Genomic DNA, 14,029 nt, shown 5'->3' on the forward strand with positions numbered 1-14,029 from the left:
AATCCATATGGTGAAGTCCTAAACCCTAGTGCCTCACAATGTGATATTATTTGAAAATAGGGTCATTTTCAGATGCCATTAGTTAAGATGAGGTCTTGTTGGAATAGAATGGGTCTCTAATCCAATAGGACTCATATTCTTATTTTTAAAAACAGAGAAATGTAGACATGAGACATACACACAAGGAGAATGCTATGTGGGGTGAAGTGTCTATAAGTCAAATGATGTCAAAGATTGCCAGCAAACCACCAGAAATTAGGAGCGTAGCATGGATCAGAGTCTCCCTCACTGTCCATGGGGGAAACCAAGCCTTCCAACTCCTTGATGTTGGGCTTCCATCTTCCAAAACCATGAGAGAAATTCTAATGTTTAAGCTGCTCAGTCTGTGGTACTTTGGTATGGTAGCACTAGCAAACTAATACAACTTCTTTACTGTTGTGGTAGCAAATAGTTTCCTTGGTGATTCTCTTTTTATCTATGTTCTTATATGTTCAATGAGAATATTTGCCACATTAGCAGTGTTCCTAGTTAGCCTTCAAAATAATGTGTTTTTTTTTTTTTTGAAGACAAAATCTTTCAGCATTGCCTTGGCCTTCCAAAAGGTGAAAAGAGATGAGACTTAGAAGAGAGAATAAGACAGTTTGTTATCTGATTATACCTTTCTTAAAAAAAAAAAATATAGCAACTGGCTGGTACATACTAACACTGAAAAACATTTTGATAAAAGTGTGAGCCTCAGTCATAAATGATTAGAGCCAAATGGGCAGTCAGCCAATGTTTTTATGGGGAAAGTTAAGCAACAGAAGGATTTCACATAGGAAAATAAATAATGAAGTATATTTGTGATCAGGAAAGAGAAGGGCATGACCCTGATCAATTGGGAAACCAAAAAGGAATCCACAAAATCAAACTGCTCTTTAGAAAATATGAAAGGAGTGATGTCAAGGGAAAAGCAGCAATCAGCACCAGGACTGAAGTCATGACTTACCTAGTCATAGGAGAATCTGGGTTAGGTGAGTTTCCTAAACTACATACACTCCCTACTTCCAGCTCTCTGGGCCACATTTGACATACAGAGTTCTCAAACTTTAGCACGCATGAGAATCACTCAGAGGGCTTCTAAAACACAGATTACTGGGCTCCAGGCTTGAGGTTTCTGATTCAGGGCCAGATGGGTCCATATAATTTGCATTTCTAATAAACTCCCTAATAACACTTATGTATTGGTCTGGGGATATACTCTGAGAAACACTAGATTTCATCAATGTTGTCACATGTGCCTAATGAGAAGAATCATCCAGAAGAAGTTTATTTTAAAAATACAAAATCCTAGGTCTCATGCTAGAATTTCAGACTCAACCTCCAGGGAAGGGACTGATATTTTTATTTTAATAAAATAAACTTAGAGTGGTTAGTATGATTGGGTAAGTTTGAGAAACACTGCACCAAATCTCCTTGAATTCCCTTTTAGGGTCTGTCATTTTCCCACATGGTACAAATGGGTAGGGTTTGAAATATGGCAGTAGTTGCAAGATAAATTAAGAGTAGCACAATCACTGGGTTCTGTAATCCTAATCTACTAGACCTATGGGCCAACCATCGAACTGCACTCCTGTTCATGAACAGATGCCCTGAGAGACAATCTTTATTAACACCAATCATACTCTGATAGCAGATGTGGAGGGTGACTAATGGGCCTAAGACCAGAATCAGGACAGAGGCTACTGGGGTAATTCAGATGGGAAATGATGGAGGCATAGATTTAAAACATGGTATTGATGATGAAAAGACAGAATTGAGAAATACTAGTAGAATTAACAGAACATGAAAGAAGGTTAGCTATATAAAAAGAAGGTTAATTCAATCTTTTTTTCCATTTTTTCAGTCTTATTAAACATATATTACCACATTTTCCCTACTCTCTCTTAATCTTCTTAGTTTTACACTTACTTAATTTTGCTTGAATATCTATTTCTATTCTTTACCAACAGAAGCAGTAGGCTCTCTCACCACAACCACAACAATCAGCAAGTATTAATATTTATGGAGTACGCATTACTAAATCATACTTTGTCTAGTCTTGTAACAAATTTACATCCTTTTGTTTAAATCCTGCATTTCTATTGGTAGTCTACTTTTGGTTTAACTCTGTATTTTAAAGGGCACTGTGGCTTTTTAGTGTGGAATCTCTTCTGCCCTTCCTATGCCATAGTATTTTAGTGCTTATTACTTAATTCTCATGTTTTCTATGTATACCTGTATTTCAATTATAAGTTAACTAAACTGATAAAAACCATAATCAGCAGCCACTAACTTTCTTTCAGAAATCAACTAATGATGGTTATTCATTTACTACAGCTCTGGTATACTTATTTCAAAAAAGAGAACACTATACTTTGCTCAAAAAAAATCATAAAATGAAAATTTTCTACTGCCCTCATATGTGAAAATTATGTTCGTCTTATTCCACAAGCTATATATCTTCAGCAGCACTTTCATTTAATTCTAAGTGTGGTAAAATTCAGCTCCTATACCAAGGTAAGAAGTAACTTAGCTAACTAAAGGCAGGTTAGTTTTATATGTAGATTTCTATTTAGTTCCTTTTTTTTTCTAACAGCAATTGCCCCATTCTTTACAAATATTTACAGTTGTTTTCTTCAAAAAGTCTAAAGAAGACTCTTTGCACTGCTCAGATTTAAAGACTGACCAAAAGAGCACAATGTCAAAGAGGAAAAGTAAATAAAGAATCAACTGTCAAAATCAACTGTCAACTAAATGCCACCCTTTCTCACACCAAGCACACCAAGTGTCTCAGGCATTACTAATATAGATTGCAGTCAGGTCACTTAGACTCTCCATTAAGCTTTTATTGAACAATTTCTTTGTGTTCAGCACAGTGCTGGGCTCTGTAGGTACAAGAGAAATATAAAACAGAGGTCCTTCCCACAGAGGGTTTACATTATGGTTGAGAATTTAAAAAATAAAAGGTACAAAAACTCTTAAAATGCATATTGTTCAATTATTTTTACATAAAGTACTTCAGATAATGAAAATAAAATGAAATCTTAGAACGTGAATGAAACAGAAACACTTTAATCTATGGGGTAAGCCTAGACATATTTTGAATTAAAATATTTAGTAAAAGCCTGGATTCATGAAAAACATGAGCACAAATATTTTTAAGACAACCATTAAACATTTAAGTATTCATAATGATTAATTAAAAGCATATCAAGCTAAGAATATTTTATTCAGATCTTTAAGGTGCCTGAATAATTACGATTATCTTAGCAATAGACTTTTAAAAGTGCTTCCAAGTACTGAAGGGACTGAAAACATTTTTGTTCTCTTAAGTAGCTTATATGGTTTTCTTATAACCTGGTTTTCATTATTTATTGAATTTTTGAAAGTCATTCATGTAGACACTAAAAATGTAGATCAATTCAACACTGTTTGAATTTTCATATATTTCATTGACCATAGTCCACTTGTAAAATACATATACAAATTTACAGGCTTCCCAGGTGGCGCTAGTGATAACACCCTGCCTGCCAATGCAGGAGACCTTAAGAGACGTGGGCTTGATCCTTGGGTTGGGAAGATCCATAGTCAAGAATCAGGTCTTTTAAAGCATATTAATATTGTATACATTTTTGTATATGTATTTCATTGAGCTTTACAATAGTTACTATAATTGTGATAAAATTGTAGATCAAGCACTATTTTCTACATGTAACATTCTTTTGGCAGATTTCCAATGAGACTTATTTTATTTTGAGGTTTAGTTCTGTCTTCAATTACACGATTATGAGAACTCTTGTTTATTGAAGATAATAAAGAAAATATAGATGAAGACACTTGTTAAAAATTGTTACTGAATCATGATCCAGAGTATCTGAGAACATATGTTACAGAGGTTATCATCTCAGGTGAATTTAGCATGCAATGTATACATTTCTGTGGATTAAAGATAGAAGTATCAAAAGTACTTTATACTGATACATATTGTCTCTACATCAGATTTCAGACTAACGGGACTAAGATATTCTTAATTATATGACCAATATCTTTACCAAATAATCATTGTTTTTCAAGTTTTTCCTATTACTTCAAACTTTCACATATAGATTTTTAATAAACATTATCATGTTAAACTGCATGCGATTATTCTGCCTAGATGTAGCATTTTTAAATCAGAACGTTTAACATGAAATTTCCCAAGGTGAACCATAACATGGAAACAAAAGGCTTCCTATCACATTCATTTAAATTTACAACAGCTAGTATCACCCATGAATGTTACTTTTGCTGAGAGTTTACCATATAAGCATTTTTTGTGGTGTCAAATACTGTACTAGTGATGAGACCCATGAAGGAAATACAATAAAAGTGTCCTGCCCACCATGAAATAGAATTTTGTCAAGGGAAACAGACATGTATAATGAAAATATTTAAGGAATAATATAGTAATTATCAAAATGAGCACTACAGGTTCAGAGGTGGAGAGAGAGGTAAGAAAATAACCAGGGCACAATAGTCCTCCCTTATTCTTAGAGAATATGGTCCAAGACCCTAGTGGATGCTTGAAACCACAGATAGTATTGAACCCCACAAATACTTATGTATATACTATGCTTTTTTCTGTACATATGTACCTGTTTTAAATTTTTAATATATAAATTAGATACAGTTCAATTCAGTTCAGTTCCATCGCTCAGTCGTGTCTGACTCTTTTTGACCCCATGAAATCGCAGCACGCCAGGCCTCCCTGTCCATCATCAACTCCCAGAGTTCACTCAGACTCATGTCCATTGAGTCAGTGATGCCATCCAGCTATCTCATCCTCTGTCGTCCCCTTCTCCTCCTGCCCCCAATCCCTCCCAGCATCAAGGTCTTTTCCAATGAGTCAACTCTTCGCATGAGGTGGCCAAAGTACTGGAGTTTCAGCTTTAGCATCATTTCCTTCCAAAGAACACCCAGGACTGATTAGGTACAGTAAGAGATTAATAATGATAACCAGTAATAAAATAAAACAATTATAACACTATGCCATAATAAAAGTTGGTGAATGTGGTCTCTCTTGCTCTCTCTAAATAACTCATTTACAAATTTAATGCCTTTTCCACCTTAACTAAGCACCGATGTCACACTGCAGCTGTAACTTTTGCAGTTTGAGGTGTGTCAGCAAAACTAGCACAAATTTCTTTCTCCTTCACAATTTTAAAGATAGACTTCTTTTTACATAGATTTTTAGCAACTTCAGCATATGTTTTTTTTTTTTTTTTTTTCCTTTTCTTATTAAACAGAGAACTTTCACTTAAAGGAAGTACTTTACAGCTTCTCTTTGGCATATCCAAATGACCAGCATCAGTACTCTTGGGCTTTGGAGCCTTTGTTAAGTATGAAGCATATTAAATGCTTGAAGAACCAGCCTTGCAAAACCTCAGTGGTGGATTTGATAACTAAGTAGGCTACCACATGACTAATGAATAGGATATGCTGGACAAAGGGATGATTCACATCCCAGGTAAAACAGAGTGGGACCCTAAGAGATTTTATCAGGCTACTCAGAATGGCATGTAATTTTAACACTTATGAATTGTTTATTTCTGAAATCTTCCATTTAATATTTCCAGTCTGTGTTTGACCACTGGTAACTAAAATTGTGAGTAATGAGGGGCTTCTGTACTTAAACTGTCCAAAAGCTAAGGACAAGATGTGATTCAAACATGCAGGAGATGAGTAGGTTTTGTGTGGGCAAAAATAATAACCATGAGGTATTAGAATCAAAAAGAATAACATCTAGGGATTTGAAGTTGGTTCTGCCCATGGTATTTCAACCCACATGGTGAGGGAGCCAGTTTATAGTTGAAACTGAGAACTTGTATTCTACAATTGGAGGTAAATCTAGATAAAGAATTAATCACAGTTAATACTTATTGATTACCTATTGTGTTGCATTCATTTTACATACCTTATCACAATAACCTCACAGTAAGCATTATAGTCTTTAGTTTACAGATTAATTCACTGAGACTCCATGAAATTAACTCTCTCAAGTTCATAGAGTTAATGAATGGCACAGCCAGATTTAAATCCAAATTTGATTCCAGAACCCATGATTTTATTACTAGATCACACTGTCTTACAAATGAAATATCATTACAACAATTCTCACATTGTACTATGCTATAGGGAAAACAATAAACCTGGAATCAAAAAGCTTAAACTTGGATCTGAAATCTTACTTACATTAGCTAAGTGACATTGGGCAAGCCTCTGTAAACCTTATCCTCTTTTGTAATAATAAAATAGTAAATAGATGACAGACAAACATAGCTAGATGATGGACAGACAGAAGTAACAGGAGTATAATAGCCCTATGATGGTCTAAAACATGTTGAATTTAAACCTAAATAAAGGGATGTGTACAGCATGTTTTGTGCTAGTTACCTAAGGCCATTTCAATACAAGTTTGAGTGAAAAGAATTATAGTTTAGAGATAATTCACAACTGGTTCAACCATACCAAAGGGATGATTCAACTATTTTGGTTTCATTTCACTGACAGAAATGACAGTCACAGTGTTGGATTCTATTGCCAAACTGCTGATACTACAGTATCATCTCTTTCCAGGATATCCTTGTAGATGGCAGCATGGCCCTTGGCATAGCACACTACAATAAATAGGTGTTGAATTAGGTGAATTGGGAGAGGGAAAAGAAGGAGGAAGAAAGGGGGCAGAAAGATAAGGGAAAGAAATGTTCGTGGAATTTATGGGTAGAAAAAGGCAATTATAGGGCTTCCTTGGTAGCTCAGCTGGTAAAGAATCCGCCTGCAATGCAGAAGACCTGATTCAATTCCTGGGTCAGGAAGAGCCCCTGGAGAAGGGATAGGCTACCTACTGGAGTATTTTTGGGCTTTCCTGGTGGCTCAGTCAGTAAACAATCTGCCCGCAATGCAGGAGACCTGGATTCGATCCCTGGGTTGGGAAGATCAGTCCCTGGGTTGGAAGAGGGCATGGCAACTCATTCCAGTATTATTGCCTGGAGAATCCCAAAGGACAGAGGAGCCTGGTGGACTGCAGTTCATGGGGTTGCAAACAGTTGGACATGACTGAGCGACTAAGCACAGCACAAAGGCAATTATTGCTTGGGAAATTCTGTGGATGGAGAAGCCTGGTGGGCTACAATCTATGGGGTCACAAAGAGTCAGACAAAATTTAGTAACTGAGGATGCACTCACAAGGGCACATCAGGTAAGAAATAGTAAATGATTCAAAGTATTTTTTTGAAGTCCACAGAATTTCTTATTTCACACAAACCAGATTCTTTTATCCCATTAAAAAGTAACAAAACTTGGTAGTTTATAACTATATCACTAATTAATTTTGCCTTTTGTATGCCACCCAAGAAGAAATTGTAAGAAATATTGAATTGCTAAGAGTGAATTGGAGAAGGCAATGGCACCCCACTCCAGTAGTCTTGCCTGGAAAATCCCATGGATGGAGGAGCCTGGTAGGCTGCAGTCCATGGGGTAGCTAGGAGTCGGACACGACTGAGTGACTTGACTTTCTCTTTTCACTTTCATGCATTGGAGAAGGAAATGGCAACCCACTCCAGTGTTCTTGCCTGGAGAATCCCAGGGACGGGGGAGCCTGGTGGGCTGCCGTCTCTGGGGTCACACAGAGTCGGACAAGACTGAAGCGACTTAGCAGCAGCAGCAGCAGGAGTGAATCAGAAGCTATACCTGGATTTTTTTTTTAATGCTCCAACTCAGTAGTTAATCATTTAGCTTCATTATTATTTTCTATGACATTTCAAGAGCACCTTTACCTGTATCATAGCTTTCACTCTTCAAAGACAGAAAAATGATAATTAAGCTGGTTACTGCGTAACTGAATGATACATAACCAGAATACAGATTTAGGACTTTTAGTTCCCAGCTCAGCACAGAAGAATACATCTCCAAAACATTAATTACACATTTTACATAAATATCTTTGGTCATGACATCTTCCTGTCTTCATTTGGCATCCTTTTCTATCTTGTGGAGTTTATGTCTTGTTAACTGAATTCTCGCTCTCAATAAGTTGACTTTTCACTGACAAAAGCTTGTACTGATTTTTCAAATTCATTGTAAAATCAAAACTACCATAAAATGTAAAGACAGCCACATCAGTTGAGATTCACATAAAGGTTTAAAACTGGGAGAAACTCTGGGGAGATGGGGTTTTCTTTTTCTCATTTTTTCACAGTCACCATCTGTGCAATCTTGCCCAACTTCTTAAATGTAATATTCAATATCCAGTCCAAGAAGCTGACTGAATACTTAAGACATAGATTACAGTAATAAACTTGGTCTCAGTGAATATTACTGACAAGAAAAAAACAGTAAAAAAATTTTTAAAGATGAAAAAGAAGAAATAATCCAAATCAAAACATAAAATTCTCCTTCGCAGGTGGGAAGAAACACACAAACTCAAGGACAGCAATTTCAATAAAAAGTCCAACTTCATTCTTTGATTATCTGTTAGAATAGAAAGAAAAAATATAATAAGCATGGATAGGGATACATTTTGTATGGTGCAAGGATTAAGGTGTAAGTAAGAAATATAATGTCTTAGACATCAAAACATTCTTGTTTGAAGTAATTACTTCTGTGTTTTATAAATAAAAGCAATGTAAATAATTTTGTATTTTGGATCACCTAAAAGTCTCCAAATTATCTAATTATACTAAATGAATGCATTTATTCTGAGTAATTTTTCTGGTTTCCAAGATTGTAATCCAGAAGAATAATCAAATTGAAAAGCTATATCAATTGTACATACATCAAATGGTCAAATAATCTTGCCTTAAAAACAAACCCTAATCAGTATATAACTATACTCTAAAAACATATAAGGAAGAGTACCAATTAAAGGAGCCATGAGGTACAATTTTTTTTCCTATCAAACCAACAAAATATTGTGTGTGTGTGTTTTAAGATAACATACAGTGCTAGTTAGAGTAAAGCAAAGTAAAAACTCACACATTGCTGATGAAATTTTCAATTACTAATACTTTGGAAAGCAGTCAGACTATAGGCATCTTTCAAGATTATTAAAAATTTAGATATTATTTATTCCTTAAAGCATACTTCTAATAAAAACAATCACAAATATTTAAAAAAAACTTTAGTCTTTGGGTAATGATGCAATTCTTTTTATCATGGTGCCAGATCTGATCACAGATTATGATTAAATAAACTATGGTGTATCCTTTTAATAGACTATTATATAAATATTAAAATTACTTTAAAATAATTTGTAAATAATCTGTGGAATGTTTATTTCATGTTAAATGAAGTAAACAAGATACAATAATGAATATATATTATCATATGTATGTACATATGTACATGTAAGGAAAGTGCAAAGGGAAATAATGAGAAAGAAATCCACTAAAATGATGGTGGGCTTTTCTTGAGTAGTGAAAGTAAATTTTAGTAAGCTGCCTTTCTTTTTAAATTTTCTATATTTTCCAAAGTTTCTATAGAGAGCTTGGCTTATTTATATTAAGGAGGGTAAGTACAATAAGATTTACTTTAAAAAATTGAAAATGGGATTAGTATAAACCTACCAAATGGAAATTGCGTATCTCGATTCTTTTCCCTTTGTTTATTTTCCAAGGGATCTGTGTTTATAGTAAAACTGCCCAGAATATGTGTATTACATGCAGATATCTAAGGCAAGGACGGAGGACCATAAAGGTGAGTCAAGTAAAAACTTTACGGGCTTTGTGATTTTTGAGGTGTGTTCCAGAAGCAGCCTGCTTTTTCTTATCCTTTGGATATTGTTGCAAAGTAGTTATTCAAAACACATTTAAATCTTGCCCTGAAGAGTAGAAGTGATTATTTCTCAGTTACCTCAAGCATGGGAGAAAAAATATTTAAAGAAATTGAGCTGCTTGAATGTCCACATTTGTTATAACTTATACTGGAGTTATGGTACCTAGCCGTACCCAAGGAATGAAATAAGGTGAACATGCAGATTTTCCATTAAAAATGAAGAGTTCAACTTATTTGAATAGTCTTTGAAAATAAATTAAAACTTTTTATGTTCTCTCATTAAAACAAAAACGATCACACAATGCGATAATACACATAAGACCATTCAATTAACCCTATAGCCACTAGCAGGAGTATTGAAAGGAAATGTTTGAGGGAGGAAACTAATGCTTGAAATTTAATCTGACTAAACATGCATCACATTTGGCATAATGTTCTGCTTTCTACAATGTCCATTCATTGAAATATATGTGTTATACAAAGATCTAATCGAAAGAGCAAGTAAGAGTGTGTTAATCATATGGTGAACATGCCAAGTTCTGGTGTCTAAATAAAACAGAGGTCACTTAGCTTTAAAATATTTCTGGAAGGATGGGATTAACATATACATACTACTATATACAAAAGAGATAACCAAGGCTTCCCTGATGACTCAGCGGATAACGAATCCACCTACAATGGCAAGAGACAGGATATATGGGTTCGATTCCTTGGGTCAGGAAGATTCCCTGGAGAAGGAAATGGGAACCCACTCCAGTATTTGTGCCTGAAAAATCCCATGGGCAGAGGAACCTGGCAGGCTACGGTCCAATGGTCTCAGAGTTAGACACTACTGAGCAACTAAGCATAAGGATCTACTGTCATATTCAGTATTTTATAATAACCTATAGGGGAAAAGAATCTGAAAAAGAATAAATATACATATATACATATAACTGAATCACTGCACTGTACACCTGAAAATAATATGACAATGTAAATCAACTATACTTCAATTTTTTTAAAAAATTGAAAGTTCTCCTGGGAGACTGCTCTTACTAAGAAAAGAGCAGACGTGCAGACTCTTCACCACGCAGAGTTAGTCAGTTCCAAAAGTAGCCCGGAGCCAGTCTCAGAAAGTTCTCAGAGGAAATGTAAATGAAGTTGTAAAAACAACAACAGCTCCTCTGGGGAATCGAGTCCTTTTTCATCAGACATGTGTGCTTAGTTTGCATTTTAATTCTTAGAGACCTTCTGCCTTCGTAACATGAACTCAGGTCAGAGCAGAGCAATGGGGGAGAGCTATGCTGTCAATTCAGACAGTTCTACATCTCACCTTTCCAGGTGGTCACTCCACATCAAGGCTGAGGAGCACTGGTGGGGTAAAGAGATGGAACTGGATGCAGAGTTGTTTGTGTGGTGCCTTATCTGTGAACAGACAGAGGGTTTCAGTGGACAGAATTATTGATTATGATTCCTTTCGTCAGACGACACTTCCCTGAACGTTTTCAAAGAAGAGCAGAGCCACAATCCATACATCAACTCACATCAGCTCTGACTCCATAAATGAAGATGTTTTAGATATTATCTCCCCAATTGTCTCATTGCTGCCTCCTGTGCTTTGACCCACCCTCTCTTTCTTCCCACACATCCACATCAGACATTACTTGAGATCAGAAACCAGGGCTAATATTACTTCAGGAGCCCTAGGGCAGTTATTGGAGCATTTGTTACATGCTGAATAAAAGGTCGTTGACTTCAAATGATCTTTGTAGGTAAATCTAATTCTGCCCATCTCCAGCTTTCAGTGACCTCCTGTTGCTCTCAGGGTAAAGACCGAAGTTCCTAACCTTGTCTGTCTGATCTGGCCTCTAGCTGCAACTATAGCTGTCTTTTGAACTTTCTTGCTGCTCTGTGCTCAGGTCACACTGCTGCTGCTGCTGCTAAGTCGATTCAGTTGTGTCCAACTCTGAGACCCCATAGTCGGCAGCCCACCAGGCTCCCCTATCCCTGGGATTCTCCAGGAAAGAACACTGGAGTGGGTTGCCGTTTCCTTCTCCAATGCATGAAAGTGAAAAGTGAAAGTGAAGTTGCTCAGTCGTGTCCGACTCTTAGCGACCCCATGGACTGCAGCCCACCAGGCTCCTCCATCCATGGGATTTTCCAGGCAAGAGTACTGGAGTGGGGTGCCATTGCAGGTCACACTAGCTATCTACAAACACCACAAACAGGGTCATCCTCCTGCTACCTCAGGGCATTTGTGCTTGAAGCTTTCCCTACCCAGAGTGCTCTTTCATTCCTTCATCACCTGGCTGACAACTTCTTGTTCTTCAGGTCTCAACTCTGAAAATTACTTCCTCAGAGAATAACCTGTTTACCAGCACTGGTTCCCCACTATGTGATACCCACTATTTTCTTTTCAAGAATTCATTGTAGTTTGTAATAAGTGTGTCTGTAATATGTATAATTGTAATATGTGTGATTATTTGTTTAATGTGTGTTATCTCTAGGCCACATGTTTTATGAAATCAGGAACCATGCCTGTGTTTTGCATATCACAGTGTGTCCAGCAGCTACCATACAGCTTGCCACATAGGTGATGGTCAATAAATATATTTGGGGCCTGAAAGAACAATGCTGTATAATTTGCCCTGCGGCCCATCCCTCCACAGCATCTCCAAATAATAGCTTAAATTCATTTGATACAATAAAATTTTGAACTATACATATTTCAACCAAGTTGAAATACATAAAAAAATATACTTAAAAAGTATTTCCTTTTTATATATTTCTTAGCAATTCTCTTACAAAAACTAGCAGAATGAAATGAAATTCCTATAAGAAATTGTTAAAGAAATTTAATTCAGTGTATCCTTAGTCTTTTTTTTTTATCAGATTCCTAGAGTCCTTTTTCTCTCAAAAGTATAGTTAAGATTATCTTAAATAGCGTGCCCATCCCAAGTGGCGTGACATTACAGAAGATGTCCAGACAGACATGTAATTCTCCAGTTCTTGATTGCGTTAAGCAAATAGATAATTTCTGTTTTAGGAAGGCAATGTTATTTGAAGGACAATAAAATGTCACGTTTTCCTTGCAACAGAAAATTATGTTGGGTTGGCCAATATCTATTTCAGTGCAAACAGGAAAAGTTTAGTTGGCACTTTTTATAGAAACATTGTGGTTCTGAAAGAGTGATTAGAGTTAAGGTCAGAGCAGCAAAGAAAAACAAAATAGGCTTTCCTATTCATTCTCTGAGACTTTCAGAATCCCCTGTGAGCCCCTGTATGAGAAGACCCTTTATATGGTAAACAGCCATCTGGTTAGATGGGGTCCCTTCTCTAGAGGACAACTAGGTTTCTTTTCCTGCTGCCATGTTGCTTAGGTTCTCTTTTCAAGGCCTATTTTAACTAAATAAATACACTTGGAGTTGCGTTACTGGTTGGCTCCAAAATCATTGCAGACGGTGATTGAAGTAATGAAATTAAATGATGTTTCCTCCTTGGAAGAAAAGCTATGACCAACATAGACAGCATATTAAAAAGCAGAGACATTACTTTGCCAACAAAGGTCTGCCCAGTCAAAGCTATGTAGTAGTCATGTATGGATGTGAAAAGTTGAACCATAAAGAAGGCTGAGCATCGAAGAATTGATGCTTTTTAACTGTGGTGTTGGAGAAGACTCTCGAGAGTCCCCTGGACTGCAAGGAGATCCAACCAATCAATCCTAAAGGAAATCAACCCTGAATATTCATTGGAAGGACTGATGCTAAAGCTGAAGCTCCAGTACTTCACCTGATGTGGAGAACTGAATCATTAGAAAATAACCTGATGCTGGGCAAGATTAAGGGCAGGAGGAGAAGGAGATCATCATAGAGGATAAGATGGTTAGATGGCATCACCAACTCGATGGACATGAATTTGAGCAAGCTGTAGGAGTTGGTGAAGGACAGGGAGGCCTGGCGTGCTGCAGTCCATGGGGTCAGACATGACTGAGTGACTGAACAGTAATAACAACTTTAGGAATATGGGTACAACATGCCTGTCTAATGTCAAGTAGCAGGAAAAGAAGAAACTGTTTACTGCAAAGTAAATATGTGAAGGTCCAAGAATTCCGAAGCATGGTATGGTTCCCTGTGCCACCCTCTAAACTACTCCTCTGGTGGACCCTATCTCTCTTACAGATATTTTTGACAATTCACTCTATCATTTGCATTAGAAA

At 36.4% G+C, this 14,029-nt stretch overlaps 1 protein-coding gene across 12 annotated transcripts in view; it reads right to left on the reverse strand.

Annotated features, from left to right (window-relative positions):
* The window catches only part of PTGER3 (prostaglandin E receptor 3), a 250,454-nt gene that overhangs the window by 145,556 nt on the left and 90,869 nt on the right, over positions 1-14,029 (reverse strand). For 3 of the 12 annotated variants that reach the window (XR_015160232.1, XM_086390559.1, XM_086390550.1), the window contains one exon: positions 7,745-8,529. The exons of 4 other annotated variants lie outside the window; for them this stretch is intronic. Coding sequence is in view for 6 of the 8 variants with exons in the window: in XM_086390559.1 (XP_086246685.1) it covers positions 8,515-8,529 (15 nt within the window). In the remaining 2 variants the exon portion in view is untranslated. Of the gene's footprint in view, positions 1-2,846; positions 8,530-11,142; positions 11,239-14,029 lie in introns of those variants that run through there. 5 more of the 12 variants (XM_086390561.1, XM_086390551.1, XR_015160228.1 and 2 more) reach the window with 3 other exon arrangements.

Source organism: Bos grunniens, chromosome 3 (genome assembly GCF_055505025.1).
Source record: "Bos grunniens cultivar Pamir isolate PY7600 chromosome 3, Bosgru_T2T1.0, whole genome shotgun sequence".
Classification (NCBI taxonomy): Eukaryota; Metazoa; Chordata; class Mammalia; order Artiodactyla; family Bovidae; genus Bos; species Bos grunniens.